At 53.7% G+C, this 19,547-nt stretch overlaps 1 protein-coding gene across 2 annotated transcripts in view; it reads left to right on the top strand.

Annotated features, from left to right (window-relative positions):
• The window catches only part of RAB11FIP4 (RAB11 family interacting protein 4), a 116,237-nt gene that overhangs the window by 58,783 nt on the left and 37,907 nt on the right, over window positions 1-19,547 (top strand). Inside the window, exon 1 of one of the 2 annotated variants that reach the window (XM_055318612.1) lies at window positions 18,959-19,108. The exons of the other annotated variant lie outside the window; for it this stretch is intronic. Coding sequence (XP_055174587.1) covers window positions 19,079-19,108 — 30 coding nt within the window. The 5' untranslated portion in view covers window positions 18,959-19,078. Of the gene's footprint in view, window positions 1-18,958; window positions 19,109-19,547 lie in introns of those variants that run through there. 2 annotated transcript variants of the gene reach the window in all.

The raw sequence follows: 19,547 nt of genomic DNA, 5'->3' as shown, positions 1-19,547 counted from the left end.
AGCTGGCTGGTTGCAAAGCCAGACCCAGGATTCCACTCCCTGACATCGCAACCGCCAGCCGGTTGTCTGGGCTCTTCGAGTCGCCGCCTCCACCTCATCTTGAAAATTCCCCTTCCCAATCCTCCATGTCAGCCTCGGTCCTCACACCAACGCCGCAGCTGCGTCCTGATCAGTAGGCCGCCTCTGCTGGCTCTGCTCTTACTTTGCTGGCCGCTGGCCCAGGACTCCAGCAAACTGTCCCCGAAGCCAGTAAAGCGCAATCCACCAAAGCCAGGAGGCATTAACACATTGTAACCGGCCGAGCTCCATTCCATTCTGTAATCAACACCGGCCGGGAGGCAGCTCGGCTGAATGGAGAGGGAGGGATCCCACAGGCTGGGGGTGAGCCCCAGTCCTGCCACTTGTCCGCTGTGCTGCCTCACACTGAGCCTTCGGCCTCACTGGGCCTCTGTTGCCCGATCTGTAAACAGGCACAGCAGCACTCCCCTGCCTCAGGCCAGTGAGCGGACTGAGTAGATGAAGAAGGTGCCAGAGCCCAGGGCAGTGCCTGGCATGTGGTGGGTGCTAGGTCAGAGATCATTGCGGTTGCAGAGGATTCAAAGCCTCATGGGACATGGGTTGCCAGCTGGACCAGGTATGGCACCCTCCCACCCTCCGCAGGACCATCTGGGTCCCCCCCACACTCCCCAGGATCAGAGGGTCCAGACAGGCAGAGGTGTACCTGCCGGGTGCACAGGCTCTGTTGTTATCCAGTTTATTTGGTGGCTTTGAGGAGACCTGCTCTGTCATTAGGGGGATTCCCAGGCTTCCTGGGTTGCTTAAGCAACAGAAGTTGGCTACGCTGGCCACAGTGGGTGGCACTCTTCCCACTGCGTGGGGCCACTCATGACAGAGAGCCGTTATTGTCATGGTTATTTTTACTCCTCCCTCTGGGAGCCCCAAATCAAAGGGAAATATCAGCTCCACTGCCTCGTTAAAGAGAGCAGAGAAATGGGGTGTGGGGTGAGTTGGATTTTCTCAGCCAGCCCCCCACACACACCCCGCCACCCTCTGCCTCGTAGTTGCAGTGGCAGAGGGCACAGGCCGTGGAGACTGGCGCAACACCTTCATCTTACAGATCAGGAAACAGAGGCCACAGTGGGTCAAGGCCTTGTCCAAGGGTGAGTCAGGGCCAGGCTGGCACCTGCTTCCCCTGCCTCCTATGACTACTGTCGCCCGGAAGGACTTGAGGGCAGCTTAGAGTCATCACCCTCAACCAGTGTTTCTGTGTGAAATGCAGATCCCTGGGCCCCAAGGACCAACTCTGTATCTGGAACGGACCAGGGGATCTGACCAGAGTTCTGGAATCACAGCTGTGGACTCTCCACGTTGGTCCCAAGCTCCAGACCTGTGCTCTCGGTGTCTCCTCTCCTCCTCTGCATCAAAACCCACCCCTGGAACATCCCAGCCCCAGACAGGTGGACTCCCATTAAAAGCATTGCTCATCTGACATGTACTTAACAGCAGTGGGTCCCCAGTGAAGGGGACAAGGATGGTGTCCTGTATGGATAAGCACACGCACTCTGGAGGCAGGCATCGGGGGATCAAATCCCACATCTGCCACTTCTGGCTGTGGGCCCCCTGCATGTTGCTTCACCTTTGGGATGGAGACGGTGCTGCCTCCCTCCTGAGCTCTGTGAGGACTGATAAAGCACTTAGGATAGTAGCTAGCACACAGCAAGGTCCATGTACATATTCTCTATTATTATGTCCATTTTACAGCCTGAGAAGACTATGTTTAGGGTAGCTGAAAGACTTTGCCGAGGTCACGCTGCCACTGTGTAGTGAGGTTGGTTGGGGCTTGTATCCTTGTCCCACTCAGTCCCTGCCTGGGTGACTAGGGCCTTCTGGCTCCTTCTGGCTCCTGGGGCCAGCCACTTAGCCCCCTGCAGCTCTGCTGATGGATTAGGGATGTGCAGGAGAGCCCCTCTCCGCTCCACCCCCCCCCCCCCCCCCGCCAGTCACTCAGGGGGGCACGCACACACTTTGGAGTTAGGATAAATTCCCAACTCCACAGTGGTGTGGAGCTGCAGCAGCTTTGCTTCCCTTTGCCCCACAAGTCCCTAATGGGGACAGAGGCTGCTGGGGACACTGCCACCCTCAAACTAGAAAACTCCATTCTTGTTATGCCAATGTCTCTTTGCTTTTTTTCTTAAAGATTTTATTTATTTATTTGACAGAGGTAGAGCCAGAGAGCACAAGCAGGGAGAGTGGCAGAGGGAGAGGGAAAAGCAGACTCCCCACTGAGCAGGGACCCTGCCTCAGGGCTCAACTCCAGGACTCCAGGATCATGACCTGAGCCAAAGGCAGACACTTAACCGACTGAGCCACCCAGGTGCCCCTCAATGTCTGTTTATTTAAATGAAATGAAAAGCTTATTTTTATTTTCTGGAAGAAATTACACTTCTAGTTTCTGCACTTTCGTCTAAGAGAATGTTTTCAGACATCAGCTCTCTAGGTCCTTGTGCTCACAAGGTCATTTCCTCGTCTGTGGAAGAGACTTGGGGCCAAGTGTCCTGAAATGGGCTGGCTGTTGGGGCTGTCTGGAAGCTGTGTTTCTTCCTGAATCCCCTCCCCGCCCTTGCTTGTTCTCTCTCTGATTTGCATCTCTTCTCTGATGCTGTGGTTGTAAAGGAATTGGGAAGTGTTCCCAGCTGGGGCTGGTGTGCACCCTCCGGATGGGCTCCATACCACCTCTCATCGCCCTGAACTGAAAAATCCAGAAGGCCACTGGAGCCGGCTCTGTTCTTCCTGCTGCCCCCCACCCCCTCCCTCTCAGTGGCCTGGGAAAGGGAGCTGCATTACCGATCTTTTCTCTTCTTCCATCCCTGCTGTGATAGAATCTGCCCTGAGTGGTCAGAGCCAGGCCAGCTCTCGGGGCCCATTCTAATGAAAGTAACTGAATGCCAGGCAGCTGAAACCAGCCCTTTGCAAAACAGCAAGGGGAGGGCCGCCCTTGAGGGCAGAGTGTGCCAGCGCTTGTTTGCCCTAGCCTGGTATTAAAGCTGGGCTGGGCCCTGGCAGCCCGGGACGGAGGGGCCCAGGAAGGGGAAGGGGACAGAGAGTAGGTTTATTTGGGGTGAGCTGGGCTGGCTCATTGCAGTTTGCATTCGGTGGCTTCAGGAGTTGGAAAGGCTAACAGTGGTAGATTTGGGTCACGAGGGGGTGGGTGGAGGAAGAGATGGTCAGATTAACCAGGGTTCTGATGCCAAGTAGCTCTGGGCTCTGGACTCTGGACTTGGGACCCTTCAGATCATAGCTTTTCTTTCCCTCCGCCCCTCCTCCTTCCCCACTCTGCCCAGAACACAGAGCTATAAAGCTGCCCTTGGGCAGACACCTGTCTCCACTGACCAGGGGGCTCCTTTCCCCAGACTTAGGAGGCCTGTGGCAGAGTTGGAACACAGGCCTGCATCCAAGTCCTGACTCTGAATGTCTTTGGGCAGGTTTAATCTTTTTGAGGCTCAGCTTTCTCATCTGCAAAATGGGAAGGGTAGTACATACTTGGTGGCTCCAGATTCTGTGGGGCCTGAAACTTTTACAGTGTGTAAAGTCATCTTTAAAGTAAAAAATCTCAAGGTATCTTATTTCTGCAAGTTCTATGAAACACATGACTATGTGAACACACTGCAGGGCCCCTCCTGAGCACATAAGGTCCTAGAAGTTTAGGCCATCGGTTAATCACACAAAGAGGCACTTCCAAAGGGGATGGTGATGATGTGGGAGAGCTGGGAAATAATTTTGACTTGAGATATGAGGAAAGACCTCTCTTGAGCCATTGAGCAAAAGGAAAGAATTCTTATTATTCTAATTTCTGCACGTCCATCTACAAAGCCACCTGGCAGAGTGGCATTGCTGACCGACTACCAGGTCCAACAAGAAACCAAACATACGTTGTGTCATTTGGTCCTCTGGACGATACTGAGAAGAGGCAGTGGCCACCAGGGGGTGGTGGGGGTGGTGGTGGTATGTGCGGCTCCTGTCAATGATATACATGTGTAGGGACACCAAGAGGGCTTTCCAAGTGCAGGAAGTTGACTGCTCTCGGACTCTGATGCTCCCAGGAGGTCAAAAACATTTTGGTAGTAGAGGTAGTGTGACCTTTGGGAAGGTCACAGGTCACAGGAGCCTGCAAGGGCATCTCTGCCTGTATCAGTCACGTGGTGTAGTTGAAAGAGCTTTAAGGCAGTCTGGTGAGGTTTGAATCCTGGCTCTCCCATTTAGTACACACGCCCACCCACCCCCACTCCCAGCTGCAGACACCAGCCCCCACCTGGCTCTCTGGTCTACCCACTTGACTCATTCCTTTTTTTTTTTTAAACATTTTATTTATTTATTCATAGAGACACAGAATGAGAAAGAGGCAGAGACACAAGCAGAGGGAGAAGCAGGTTCCACGCAGGGAGCCCGATGCGGGACTCGATCCCGGGTCTCCGGGATCACACTCTGGACTGAAGGCGGCGCTAAACCGCTGAGCCACCAGGGCTGCCCAACTTGACTCATTCCTAAAGGGCAAAATGCTGTGTTGCTTGATACCTTGGAGGTCTGGAGGGGCTCCCAGTGAGACGCACAAGATGCACTCAACCATTAAGACAAACGTCAGAGTTCAGAAAACAAGTAGGGAAGCAGGAGGACCCAAGTATTGGACCCAGAAAACCTAGCAGGGGTGTAAGCTTATCCTTGTGCTTCCAGACAGGCCTGACAGAAGGAGAAATGGTGATACAAAGCTCTTATAATCTAATGGAGGGAATAAATTACATAGTGGAGGCGGCTCGAGTGGGGTAGGATGGGGGCTCGTGTTTTTTTTTTTTTTGAAGGCTTTATTTATTTATTCATAAGAGACACACAGAAGCAGAGACACACGCAGAGGGAGAAGCAAGCTCCATGCTGGGAACCTGATGGGGGGCTCAATCCCAGGACCCCGGGATCATGACCTGAGCCAAAGGCAGACGCCCAATTACTGAGCCGCCCAGATGCCCCTACATTTCTTAAGCATCTACTATGTGCCACCCACTCTGCGAGGTACTTGGAACCTCTTATTATGTGGTCCTCATAACATAACACACTTGTGTGGTAGACAGCCTTTATGTCCATTTCAAAGATGTGAACACCGAGGCTCAGAGAATCAAATGAACTTACGAGGACACATCCCTGAACCTGATAGGAGTTTATGGGGAAAGTTATTACAGGGGAGACAACAGACTATATAGTAGAGTTTTCCATAGACATGTTATATTTAAAATCAATTTTATTGCTTTTAAATTCTCGTAGTTCTCTTAGGCCTTGTTAAGAGTTGAAGCAAATGTGTTGAAAATATGTCTGCTGCAAAGGGGAGCTTTTGAGAAGTGTGCGGAACTTAATAATAATCTGCCAGAGTACAACAGCGTACAAATATGGAGGTCATGGGAACCCAGCACGTTAGAGACCTTACCCCATTCAAGCCCCCCAAAAGAGATACTCATGAGAAAGAGATACTCGTGAGAGAGATTCTCTTACTACCCCCAAGATCACTCAGCTGGCGAGGGGTGGAGCCTGGACTCAAAGTCAGAGAGGAGAGAGATGGCCATGCCCTCGGGCCCAAGCAGACTTTGGTAGGGAGCTGCCAAGCTGCTGGGCGAAGTCTGGGGTTGACAGAAACAGCTGGCCGAGCTCTTGGTGCCAGGTGTGACAATGAAAGTCCCCACTTGTTGCTGACAAGCCCCTCACCCAGGGCTGAAGTTGGCAGCGGGCCTAGCCGGCTGGGCCAGGACTTATGTCCAAAAGCAGGTGGCCCTGCCAGGTGGTGAGGTGCCTTGCCTGGAGCCCTCAAATGCCAACTCATGAAGCAGGGAAGAGTTTGTTTACCTGGGGTCGATTCCCCAGACCTTGGCTCACTGCCATGCTGGGCTGGGGACAGGGCAAGTGGAGATACGACATGGTCCATCCTGGAGGTGCTCAGCCTTCTTGAGGAGACAGACCCACAAAGAACCACCCTGCAATGCCACCTGTTGAATGTGTCAGCCAGCTGAGGTGCCCGGGAACGTGGTGGGAGCAGCTGGTTCTGCCCTGGGGGGCCGGGCAGGGGCAGGGAGCTAGCAGAGCCAGACTGGGCCTTGAAAGCCGAGTTGTGGTGATCACCATGAGTGCGCCCCACGCTCTCCACCTCCAGTCCTCACGCCCAGCCCGGCACGAACTTTACTGTCGAGGCTCAGCCACACTCTCATTCCACAATCGTATATGGCGGGGGGGGGGGGGGGCTGGGGAACCAGGGATCCAACAGAAAGAAAAGATCCTGTCCCCTAAAGGACTTCTGTCCTAAGAGGAGAGTTAAGTAATGTTCATGCAGACAGAGAGAAAGTGCTCCAAAGGGAATAACACAGCTTGAAGCAGAAGGATGGGGTGCTCTCAGGAGGCCTGGGGGCCAGCCTGTCGGAAGTTAAGAGACAGAGGCACGTGGGGATGAGGCAAAAAGCAGCATGACAGGGCTTGGCTGTGTGGGAGCTGGCAAGCCAACCAGTGTAGGTGACGGTGACAAAGGAGAGAAGGTGTGGCCCAGGGAGGGGCCTGAGGGCACAGGACAGAAGTTTGGGGCTTATCCTGAGTTGAGGCCAGATGAGGGTTGTCAGCTGGGAAGTGACAAGACCTTGGTGGTTTTAAGAGCTCATTGGGGTGTGTGTGTAAAGACGGCCCCGGAATTGGGGCCACCAGTTAGGTGGCTGTGCATTTGTCCAGAGAAGAGGGGGTGGCAGCTTGGTTGAGGATGGTGACAGGCAGATGGTGAGAAGGTGGACCGGGATGGAGCTGCCAGGAATTGCTGATGTGGGGCAGAGGGAAGAGAATCATCGAGGACTGGGCTGAGGTTCTCCCGGAGCTCCCAGGTACTGTTGGTGTCATTTGCTGGGTAGGCGAGGACGGGTGCCCCCTCTCCCCCCATGGAGGCTGGGGTGGAGGTGAGAGGAGTACTGAGGGAGGGAGAGAAATGCAGCAGTCCAGTTGTGGACATGTCACTTGAGATGCTACTAGGAGTTTCTGTTGAAAACATGCACACACTGTCGGGTGCGTCCAGACCCCTTCTAGGTTGGCAGCCCTCGTCCTCCCATCTGCCCTGATATTATACACCTTTCCTGGAGGCAGCCTGCACCCCAGACTGGTCCATGTGGGGATACAAGGGTTTTGCCATCTTGCTTCTTTGGGGGGCCGTCCTGGCTCCAGAGTGCCTGTGGGATTGGCCGAGGCCTCCTCACATGGCATCTTGGTCCCTCTCTCCCCTCGTGCTCCCCTCACACCCTTGCAGAGCTGGTCCCTAAGACACTCCCAACAAACCTTCTCCGCAGGCAATTGGATACCACAGTTTGGAGGTCAGGTGAGTGGGCCAGGCTGGACACGGACATTTGGGGATCATTGGCGTTTGATGGGATTTAAAGCCACAAGTTGGGAAGTTGGGAAACAAGGGGAGAGGGCTGAAGCACAGAGGGTGCAACATTTGGGGCTGAGGAAGGGCATGGGAGCCAGCAACAGCAACTGAGTCACGACTGGCGAGCCTGGAGGAAGCCAGAAGGATGGGCGTGCAAGAAGCTGTGCTGGGAAACTGGGTTCAGGGCTGCCTGAGAGTTCAGGTAGGATGAGGAGCTGGGGAGTGCACAGACCTGGTGGAGGAGCTGGGAGGCAGCTCTCTTCTGGTCCCTTCTGTCACACAGCTGCTCCCAGCTGGCACATGGCAGCAGTGTGGTTCAACCAGCCCCAAGGTGAGCCCAAAGCCTGGGCTCTGGGCTTCACTAGGTGCAAAAAGTGCCAAGAAAGACATTCCAGGCAGAAGGAACAGCAAAAGTGTCAAGGGTTGGTATGTTCCTCAGGTGATAAGGAGTAGTAACGATGCAAATGTGTTCTGAGCTGTTGCTGTGCCGATCCTCCTCATGCGCTGTTTCATTTATCACCCACTCGATAAGCCTCTAATGCAGACATGGCTGACCCTCATTTTCCCCCGATTCTGTATTTGCAAAGTTGCCCACTTGCTACAGTTTATTTGTCATCCCCCAAAGGACACAGCAGTGTCTTTGTGACCATTTGCATGCGTACTCAGAGTGATGAAAATGTGGGTTGGCCACGCTCAGGTCGAAGAAGACATTGCCTTCTCATTTCAGCTCAGATTGTAAACAAGCTTCCTTGTAGCAGTCTTTATAGTGCCCTGTTTTGTATTTGGGGGAGAGGTTTTGTTTTTTGTTTTTTTGGGTTGGTGATTACACTATTTAAAATGACCCCCACATGTGATGACATGCTGTTCGTTGTTCCCAAAGGCAAGAAAGCGGCCCTGTGCCTTTTGGAGAAAACACAGCGTTAGATAAGCTTTGTTCAGCATGCAGGACAATCCTGTCCTCCACAAGTTCATTGTTAATCAACGGCATATTTTAAAATAACGCGACTTTAAAGAAAACTGCATAAAACAAGCCTGTGCATGGCTTGGTGGATGGAATTGTCACAATCAGAGGTTCTTGGGAACTTGACCGCTGGGAGCAGTGGCTCAGCATTCACGGATTCAGTGTTCACAGGGCTACCTGCAAGTAGCGAGAATGCCAGCTAGGGAGCATGAGAAGCAAAGCTGGGGCTTGAACCTGGGTTGGCCACGCACCAGTGCACTTCAGTCTCATGAATGTAGCCTTGTGGTCTGGTGGGGATGGCAGGGGGCCTGGCCTGGAAGAAAGGTTCTTTTTTAGGGCACCCTGGGAGCAGCCTCTCCCTCCCTTTCGTTGGCCTCCTCTGGGCTCAGGCTTCTCCAGTGTCTACCTGAACACAGCCCCTCCGCCTTCCCCGGGCTGTGGCCACAAGCTTTCGCAGGGTTGTGGTTTTCCTCTGAGTGAGAGGAACACACTGGCTCAGTGTCCTGGGGCCAGGCGTCTTTGGTTTCCCTCTGCCGAGCCCAGCCCTGCAAGGGGAGCCACAAGGGAGGTGTGTGTGCCCGAGCCCGGCTCCAGTCGTTCCGTCTGCTGCTGCGGCTGCCTGTTTATTCCGGGCCCGCGCGGCCCATCCTGGGCAGGTCCAAGCGAGCTGCTGGCCCCAGGCCCTCCAGGAACCACCCCCAGGACGGGGCTGCCCACGCCCTCCCTTCTCATAGTGGAGAACCCACAGCCCTGCTTCTGTCATTTATGGGGCGGCTTGTGTTTTTGTGGGTTTTGGGTGGTTTTCATTCTTGCATCACCAAGATAATTTAGGAGATGATGGGGGTTGGAGGGGTGGGGGACTGTGTTTGTTTTTAATGTGGAATTACAAGCCCTACAGTGTTTGCCTTCCTGACCTGAAGAAAGAGGTGAAGTCGTCTTCATCCTCTGCCATCCTTGTCTAAGGGTTATTCTCCACCCAGGAGCAGGTCTGATTTCCTGAGATCAAGTATCGCCTGGCTGGAGGGTCCCTTGTGTGGGGGCCCGATGGCAGTCTGGGAGGAGGGAGGCAGAGCGCCCACGGGACGGTGAGGAGGGGCAGTGACCATGGTGGGGGCGCCCAGAGGGCCTCACGGGCCGCACCCTGCTGGGGAGCAGCTGAAGGTGGGGTGATCCAGCAGGGAATGCGAGGCCGTGGGGCCAAGGATGGAGCCTGGGCTGGACGTAAGAAGAGCTGGGTGTGGGACCGTGTCCCCCCCCTCCCCCGACACCCTGAGCCACTGTCTGGAGGCTGTCAGGATGCCTGGGCAGCCTCTGGACCCCAGCATCTCAAGGGTAGGGCCTCTCTGGTGAGCTCACACACCAGCATGCACATGTGTGCACACATGCCAAAGGCTGGAAGGGCAGCCCGCTGAGCACACGGCCTTCGGCGCCCATCGTGGCAGAGAGCAGAGCCGCGCTCTGGGGTCACAGAGGCCTGGACAGGCGGCCAGTAGCTCCAGGCGGGATTGCACCTTGTTCTTCTATCTCCAGGTGGCCGGCACGGTGCCTGGCCTGCAGCTTCTGCTCGGTACGTGCTGGTTGAGTAAATGAATAAACTAGCGAGTGAATGGTTTCGGCCCCACTCTGGTTACTTCAGGAAGTTAGCCTAGAGACCCGTGCCTCCCTTTCTTCATAGCGTCATGGTTAGGTGCGCGGTCTCTGGAGCCAGCTGCCTGGGCTGGAATCCTGGCTTTTCACTTACTAGGTTTATGTCCTTGAGTCACTTCCTGGAGCCTCAGTTTCCCTGTCTATGACCTGGGGATAGTACTTGCCTCCTAGGGTTGCTGTGAGGATTGAATGAGTTAATATCATGTGAAGCACATGGAACAGAGCCTGGCACATAGTAAGTGCTATGTAGGCGTTTGCTATTAATAAAATGAAGATAGTAACATCTAGTTATTCTGTGCGAGTGTGCGCTGGGAGCCTGGCACATTGTTTTTCCAAGTGTATGCCTTGCAATGCGGAGTCCCTGGTGTTGGTAGGTGTAAAATGACAAGGAGTCTGTCCAAAGCCAGAGAGCCTGAAGGTTACAACAGAGCTGGGCAGGTTTCTCTAGTGCCAACATGCTCTGTGACATCTCTGAGGAGGAGTGAAGAATGTCGCTGGTCCATTTGACCACAGAGCACTTTCTTGCTGTCAGGGTGGGGTAGAGACTCCACAAAACACATTTTTTGGAAGCAACAAATACCTCATCACTCTGTCTCCCCAGAAGCCCTGGCCCATCCATCCTGCTTCTGTCATCTGGCAGCACCCTGGGGAAATGCCAGGGTGTCTTTCCCTGGGTTGGGAACTGGGGCAGGAAGCAGTGGCCAAGTCAGCAGCAGAAGGGTGCCCAGCCCTCCACCCTAATACACTCAGCGGGGTAGGCAGGCATCCCACCCTCATGGGCAGGCCACTCCCCAGGGGGTATCGCAGAGGTGCATGTTGGTGAATGGCAGAGGCCTGGTGTGGGCTGCAACTCATTAAAATAATGTCCACCTGGGACGCCTGGGTGGCTCAGGGGTTGAGCGTCTGCTTTTGGCTCAGGGCGTGATCCCAGGGTCCCAGGATCGAGTCCCACATTGGGCTCCCTGCGTGGAGCCTGCTTCTCCCTCTGCCTGTGTCTCTGCCTCTCTCTCTCTGTGTCTCCCATGAATAGATGGATAAAATCTTTAAAAATAAAAATAAAATATAATAATGTCCAGCTGGATAGTGTACACCTCCCCAACAATGATGAAGGGAGGTGTGAGGCCCTTACTTGCTCACAGACTTTCGTCATCCTGATTAATTAATTTCTGCTGCCTTTCAGACGAGTCTAGCTAGTTGCTGTCATTAAGCTGGCTGCACAGTAAGAGAGGCGGCAGGGAGATCTGGACATGGGCCAGCAGATCTGAGTGCCAGTCCTGGCTCTGCCACTCTGGCCATGTCACTCAACCCTCCTGAGCCTCGGGTTTCCTCATCTGTTATATGGATGCAGTAACATCTATCCACAGACAGTCAGACTAAGATAAATGAGAAGAAATGAAGTGACTGGTATACAATAGACCTTCAATAATTGGTAGCCGCTCTGGTCATGATCTCTCTTTGTTTTCAGGGCTTGCGTGAGGGAGAGGGATGTCTCCTCAGAGCTTAGATCGGATACGTTCTGGGAAGAGGGCAACTGGATGTTGATGATGGCCTTTCTTATTTCCTTGTTTCTCTCCTTTTAAATGCCCATCTCAGGAACATCAGAAAATATTCCTGCTAATTTGTGACTAATCAGGCCATCAGCTCTCTGCCGTTTATGTGTGAGTGATCCTTACTCCCACTTAGGGCCTCCAACATACCTCAAGTGCCTCCTATGTGCCAGATTTGTTAGCAGCTGGAGTCCAAAGACACTAGGGATGTGGACCCTGCTCTCAGGAATTAGTGTGGTGGGGGGTCTGATAGGAGGCCAATCCCAACAACGCAGTGTGTCCCTCACGGTTGCGTTTGAGAGATGGAGATCATGAAGCCAAGGAGTAATTTATTCTCACTGGAAGAGATAGAGAAGGTGTCACTTGGCAGGTCACACCTGATTAGGGTTTTGAAGGATAAATAGGAGTTTGTCAAGGCAAGATACTAAAACATCATCCCCAGTCTCTTCCCAGCCACCCCCCTTTCTGAGGTCAGTGTGGATCCTCTGCCATTAACAAGCTTTGAGACTATGGGCAAGTCATGTTGCCTCTCAAGGCCTGTTTCCTGGATCTCTACCAGCTTTACTGCACTGTGATTTTGTGTCTATAGAGGCTTAGATGATGAGAATTTCTAAAAAGTCCTCATATTTGCAGAACACTTTCCAGAAGTCTTTGACATTTTCTTTTTTCTCCAAGTTTTGGCATCAATTTTTTTAATGAAATTTATATATTAGAGAAGCCATGATCACATCTTAATTTCTCAAATATTTATATGAGTAATTTTTGTGTTGTGATACTTCTTTTCTTGTTTGTTTGTTGTTGTTTGACCTTTTTTTTTTAAAAAAAAGATTTTATTTATTTGAGAGAAAGAGGCAACATGAGTGGGAGGAAGGGGCAGAGGGAGAAGGAGAAGCAGACTCCCCACTGAGCACAGAACACTCTGTGGGGCTCCACCCCAGGACCCTGAGATCATGACCTGAGCCAAAGGCAGATGCCTAACTGACTGAGCCACCCAGGCACTCCTTGACCTTTATTAATGCAGATCCCAGTCTTACAAAGTTGGTCACACTCTCCCCATTCGACTGAAGAGGAAACGGAGACTTGGCAAGGTGAATTGACGTCCCCTTTGCCAGAAAGTGGCAGAGCCAGGCCTTAACTCTAGGTCTTCTGGAAGTCTTCTAAAACTTAGTTTAGTGTTCCCTCCAGTTCCATGGACCTCTCAGACACCCCACAAGCCTAATATCCATCTTGTCGGCTGCTCATAAACAATACCTGGTGGATCCCTTGCCTTGGGCGGGCCCTGAGTCAGGTGTTGTTGCTCGCACAAGTTGGAGTCAGGAGCACTGGGTGCAGAGGATGCCAGGTGCTGCCCTGAAGACATTGCTTCAGGGAAAGAGCTGGGCAGAAGGCCCCTCGAGGAACAGGAGGGAGGACCTCAAGGATTGCCAAGTGAAAGCTCTTTTAGCCAGAGAGCAGGAGGAAGTCCGGGGCAGTGAACAGGGGTGCAGCTACGTTTTCCTGAAACAAAGCCTGGTGCCTAAACCCAGGATGAAAGCAAACCCCAATCCCCAAGGTCTCTCTGATCTCTTACCCTGCTTTGGCTTTCTTCATAGCCCGGGCCACATGTATCGTTGATTCATTTATTTGTTGTCTGACTGCCCCAGGGAAATGTGAGCTCCAGGAGAACTGAGGCTTTCTTATTCATAGCTGTATCTCCAAGACCTGGAACAGAGTCTGGCACAGAGAGATCGTCACTGAATATTTGTGGATGGATGGATGGGTGGATGGATGGATGGGTGGATGGATGAACAAGTGATGCCTTCGCCTGTGGCGGCCCTGGCTCCCACCGTGGTCGGCCCCGCCTTTCACAAAGGAGTTTCTAAACTTGCTTATCTCAGAAATACCTGGGATCTTTAAACACTGCCTACACCTGGCTCCCACCCTAGGTATTTGGATTCGATTGTGACCTAGGCTTTGACCTTTTGTACATTCTCCAAGTGAGTTGAGTGTGCGTTTTGGGAACTACTGCTTTACCACCAACTTGTAAAAGCCAGAGCCACAGGTACCTGGGCCAGGAGGAGGCAAGGAGTGTAGAGAAGGCATCTTTAGGAAAGGAGAGTTATTTGCGCTCTTGAGTTTGCAGCCACCTGATGTTACCAACGGTGAAACAAGGGGAAGTTTTTCCTCCTTGCCCTCACCCAATCCAAGTCAAAGACAACCTGGTCTGACTTCCTCCTCCCCTGCCATCTCCTCCTCCTAGATGGTCAAATGAGTCAGAGGAAACGCGGGTTTTCTCACCATTTTCCCCTCCTGTTGGGTTTGCATGAGTAAGAAAACCCATTGTTCACATGTACACAGGTTGACAAAAATAGAGCTTGGCCTCTCTGCACACTGGGCTGGGGCAAGTCAGTAAGACCCGGTCCCACCCCGTCTGCAAAGCATCCAGCTAGACGTTATACGGAAAAACAGGCCTGGGGCCAAAGTCTGCAGGTGTCCTGGCTAAAGGACAGTCACCAACATCCATCTGTTTGCCAATGGAAAGGGGCTCCCATGTCCAAGGCACATGCCTGGCTCCAGGATCTGCTCCTGGGCTAGCCCCAGGTTGTAGATTGGGAAGGGACCTTAGCGACACACTGTCTAAACCACATCTTCTGGTCCCGGTGGCCCCTGGCCAGGCCCCTGCTGGAGTGAAGGGGCTTTGGGATTCAGGGCTTGCTCCTGTTGTTTCTAGATGGCAGATGAGGAACCACTTTCCTTTGGGGTCGAGAGGCCTCTGCAATGCTAGGGTTTTGCCTGCTTCCTTAGTACCCACTTCTCTTTCCAAAGCCATTGCTTCTGACATCAAAGGTTGAATCTGTTCCCTGGAGACTTAAAGGTGGGGCTGATGCTCTCTGATCCTATCAACGGCCATCTGAAAAGGAGGCGAGGGAAGACAGGTGTCTGTGGCAGAGTCTGAGCCGGCTACATGGAGGGCTTTACCACACCAAGAACAGTAGCTGGTGCAGCTGTTTGGGCAGAAGTAAAGTCCAGTGTGTGTGATGTTGACAGTTGTGGTTGGTGACTGATGACCATCTGATCACTAGACAGAGTTCTGAGAGCCAGCCCTAATCCCGGCTCTGCCGATGACTGTGCCATGGTGAGGAGAGAAGCCATCTTCCGCCTCTGGGCTTGTTTCCCTATTTGGGTAATGAGTGATTTTATTAGACTAGTGATTTGGAACTTTAAAACCATGGGACTCCTTGTTTACATGAGATCTTATGTGGAAGTCTATATGTCAAGTGGATGGAAGTGGGGCCATTCTGGCTCACCTGGAGCACCCCTCCTTGTACAGGATCTCCAAAGAAACCTGCAGGTTCCAAGGAAGTGAATTTAGGAACCACTGGACCTAATGCTCAAATGCTTTTTTTTCCAGCTGTGGTATCATTTGTGTAACTATTTCCATGTTCGTTCATTTGGCTAATGTCGGTTGGCATCAGTTGCTTGGCTAATGTCAACACTGGGTAACGTTCAGGGAGCTCTTTTCCTATCGTAATTATGTCATATATATTTGGTGGGTCTTCTCTGTGGCCCCAAATATGTATAAAATGTTGCCTCTGTACACCATCTGATGTTGGGCTAACTCCTGCCTGGTGACAGCAAAAGTAGACAAAGGTAGCTAGATAGCTGTGATACAGAGAGAATTTACTAGACTCTCTTCCCTCACCTGGCTCACCCAGATGAACACGTGTTTTCCACCCCCATCAGTTTCTGGAGGCTAGTAACTCCTGCTTGTCAACATTCTATCTGCTTCTGTCTGGCTTTGGCATTCAACATCCTGGGAGTACTCTCATATCAATAATGGCAGAAGAAGTTTCATGACATAAAAAGAATTAATCAGAGTGACTTGTCCTCTGAAAATTATTCTTGAGTACATTCTCTGGAAGAGGGTTTCTGTTTTTAATGAGACTGTTCTTCTGAAACAGCAAGTCAGACCCCTTAAGAGACTCACAGCACCGGGTGAGCGCTATGAGGGCATCAGCGGCCCATTGCCCCCCATCCCCTGCTGTCATCGCCCTCAGTAAAGCATCCTAGCCAGAGCAGGAGCAGGCAGTGGAGGGCCTTGCACAGGCAGCCAGGAACACCGCTCATATGGTACCTCCATGTGTGGTTTGGACAAATCCTAGCCTTCTCTGAGCCTCCATCTTCCCATCCATAAAATGGGGGAAGAGCACATTAGATGTTTATCCGGGGAGCCTTCCTAGCTTAAAATGGCTTGATTCTTTAACATCTAAAACACAACTATGCTAAGGAACCAGGGTAGCTAATGCAAGATCCTTCTTCTTGTCTCCAGTCCCATAGGTGGGGTTGTGCTCAGAGGCAGGACTATATTTCCCTACTAATTCTCTCCAGCCCAGCCGCCATTTGAACAAAAAACACTGAATCCTGGGCTGGAACTCTCAGTTCTACATCCCATTTTAGAAGATAGTCAGCCTTCCTCCCCGACCCCAAATTGTCACTGCTTCCCTGAGCCCTGTGGAAGATGTAGGGCCTTTCCCAAAAGTCAGGGTTCTTGGGGTGCCTGGATGGCTCAGTTGAGTGGGCATCTGACTCTTGATTTCAACTCAGGTCACGATCTCAAGATTTTGAGATTGAGCCCCACATTGGGCTCCGTGCTGCTTGGGATTCTCTCTCCCCCTCCCTCTGCTCCTCCCCTACCACTAAAAAAATTGTCAGGGTTCTGAATCTTTTCACAAGCTGCTTCAGGTTCTAATCCTCACCTCAGTTCTCCCCGGCCTCTTGTCATATAATTGGAAGTGGCTGCTGTTCGTTGAACACGTGTTATGTGCCAGACCTGTTCTTGAGTCTTATAAGCATGGGTCCTGATTATTTGGAGCCTCACAATAATCCTGAAATACATACTATTATTATCTCCAATTTGCAGATGAGGAAACTGAGACACCGGAAATTAAACTTGCCTAGACTTATCCAACTGACCTTTTACAAGGTGGTAATGCCAAGATAGGACGCATGGCTCTGGCCCTGCAACTCATATACTGAATCACTGCATCAGACTGGGGCTCCCTCATGCTGCTGGCAATAACGAAAAGCTACTGTTTATTGAGTGCCTGCAGCACAGAAGACATTGACCTAGATGCGTATTTTATCATTTATCTCAAACCTTACAAATGGAAGAGGAAAGATCTTGTCGTTCCATAGAACGTTCCACAGAGGTGACACTCAAAATTAGTGAATGGCTTTGCCGTGGTAAGCTGTAGAATGAGGCAGGCTTCAGACTCAGAAGTGTTCAGTGCTCACATCATGTGACCCTCCTCTCTGTCACACCGCTTTTCCGAACAAATACTTGCAAATCCTGCCCTTTCCACCACACCTTTGGGAAAAATAGAGGGACCTCTAGCACCACTCCCTCCACAGAGCTCTTGAAAATGGTGATCAGGTTACCCCTCACGAGGACGGGGTGTGTGTGGGTGCTTGACAAGGCCTGCTTTTCTTCACTGACTTTTACCAGAACAAAGCTAGGACTTAGAAAAGTGGCGATCACCTGAGGCTTCTGCTTCCGTTGCCAGTTGTGAGTGGTCCTCTCACGTTCCCCATAGCCCTTAGGAGCAACATGAGACTCAGAGGGGGAGAGGGGAAACCGAGATAGAACCCCCTGGATTCAGCTACACCCTAAAACCTCACAGGAAGCGGCCAAGCCAAGATCTCAGGGTGGAGCTATAAAGGCAGAGCAGGCCCAGGACACGTGCACCACACCTTTGACAACTGCCTGGAATTAAGTGTACCCTCTGCCAGGGTGCACAATTCATGAGGTAGATTGTACCATTCCCATTTTACAGATGAGGACACTGAGTCTCAGAAGGCTTACATAACTCGTCCTAGGACTCAGAGTTAGCAAGGATTCAAACCCAAGTCTGTGTGATTCCGAAGCCAGTGTTCTTTATGATACGCCACATTGCTTCTGCGTGTTAGGGACCGTGGGAGTGGACACAAACAAGGGTGAGAAATAGACTGTGCCCCCCCCACACACACACATAGCTCTCTGAACTGCAAGGCATAAGCAGGGGGGCGAGGCCCAGCGGTGGTGGAGTTTCCACCTCACCCCCATTGCTCTAGCCTCCCCTGGCACAAAGCCTTTGCCGGGAGGCCCTCCTCTACCTAATGCCATCCTTTTTGGGGAGAACCCTGTAGATCTGAGAGCCTCAGTGAGATGCTTTGCCTCAGAGACAGGCCCCCGGTAGAGAGAGAGGCAGCTGGCTATGTATTTGCAGGAGAGATATGGGAGAGGAGGACGTTGAGCACAAAGGGCCAGAGCAAAGGTGGCAGAAAAGTTGAAAAACCGTGTGTGTGCTTGTGTGTCTGTGTGTGTGTTGGTGCTGGACTGGCCCAAAGCGCCCAGCTCCCCAGAGGCCCTGCCTACGCTCAAGTGCCACCTTGTTGGTCAGTGGGGACTCAGGGAAGGCAAAGCGGCGTTCACGTTGGCCTTAGACAATTCGAAGATAAATCCCTCAGCCCCTACCCCCAGGTGCACAATGCAACATTGAATCAAAAGGGAACATCCGCATGATTTGTTGCTTTCCACGTTGGCCTTCTTTAATCCAGGGCATAGAGAAGCGTTACTGGGAAGGCGAGGGGACACTTTTTACTTACGTTACATTTACTAGGATTCAACACAGGGGTCCTTTCGTTTTTATGCTTTTAGTTCTTGTTGCCACTTGGTTCTTTGTATTCCTGCGCTGGTTATAGATACAACTTTTGACTTAGGACGAAACGATTGGGAAAGTTGTGGGTGGGATCCGGGATGAGCATTGATTCGGGAGCCACCACGCTCAGGCTGCTGGCGGTGGTGACGGGGGTGGGCGCGGGGGCCGCGGGTCTGGCAGGTCTTCCTTCGGGCCCGCAAGCGTGAGCGCCGAAGCGCTGGCGGGAATCTCGCAGGCGGGCGACGGCCAACCGCGAAAGGAGCCTGGAGCGGGCAGGCGCGCGAGCTCACAGAACCGGGCTTCTGGAATCCGGGGCCCGGGCCGCGCAAACAGCGGCGACCGTCACCCCGCGGCGCGGGCTCGGGCGGGCCCAGGCGAGCCCCACCTCCCGGGGCGCCCCTCGGGTGGGTAGCGCGGGCCCGCCCCGCGGCCGCGCCGCCATTGGGCCGCGCCGCCGCCGCCACCTGCCCCTACCTTGGGGGCGGGGCTACCTGGGCCCCGCCCCCCGAGGCTCGGGTTCCCAGGCCCGGCTTCCTGCGAGGCCCCGCCCCCGGCGCGAGGCCCCGCCCCCTCGATCCCGGAGCCGGGGCGCCTCGTGATGTCACGGCAGCTTTGATACAAAGAGCCCTTCGGCCCACGCGGGTCTCCCGGCAACGGGCGCGGGTGGGGGCGGGGCCGGCGCCTTCCACGGCTGCGGAGAGCGAGCGAGCGAGCGGCCGCGGCGCGGCGGGGATCGGCTCTGCGCCCGCCTGCCCGCCGCGTCCCCGCCCGCCCGCCGCGCCCCTCCGCAGCGCGCCCGCTCGCCGCGGGACCTGGGATGCGCACCCCGCCCGCCCCCGGAGGCCAGGTAAGCGGCCACCGAGCGGCTCGGGCTCCTCGGGCTCCCCGGGCTCCGGCGACGCGCACCTGGCCGGGCCCGCGGCCCCGGCGCCAGGGAAGTTGCCAGAGCGCGGAACTTCACCCGCAGCCCGGCCGCCAGCTCCCGCCCCGGCAGGGGCCGCCTTCTCGGCCCTGGCCTGGGAGGTCGGGTTGCCTTCGCCTTCGCCCTCGCCCTCTGGGCCCCGGCAGGGAAGCGCCCGTCCCCGCTGCCCCCTCCGGGCCCTCCGCCGGCTCCCAGGTGCGGGGGTGCACAGGGCTAGCCCCGGGGCTCCGGGAGACGGGGGCCGCTTCCTCGGCGCGGTTTCCTGAAGTCTTTAGGGGGGTCTGGTGGGTGGGCTGGGCCGGGGGCTGGGCCGCCAGGACGCCTTCCTCGGGCCGCCCCCGCCCCCCTCCCGGCGCTCCTGCGT

This window comes from Nyctereutes procyonoides, unplaced genomic scaffold (genome assembly GCF_905146905.1).
Source record: "Nyctereutes procyonoides isolate TBG_1078 unplaced genomic scaffold, NYPRO_anot_genome, whole genome shotgun sequence".
In the NCBI taxonomy this organism is placed as follows: Eukaryota; Metazoa; Chordata; class Mammalia; order Carnivora; family Canidae; genus Nyctereutes; species Nyctereutes procyonoides.
The sequence above is the reverse complement of the archived record's forward strand: the minus strand, read 5'-3'. Positions and strand labels throughout refer to the sequence as shown.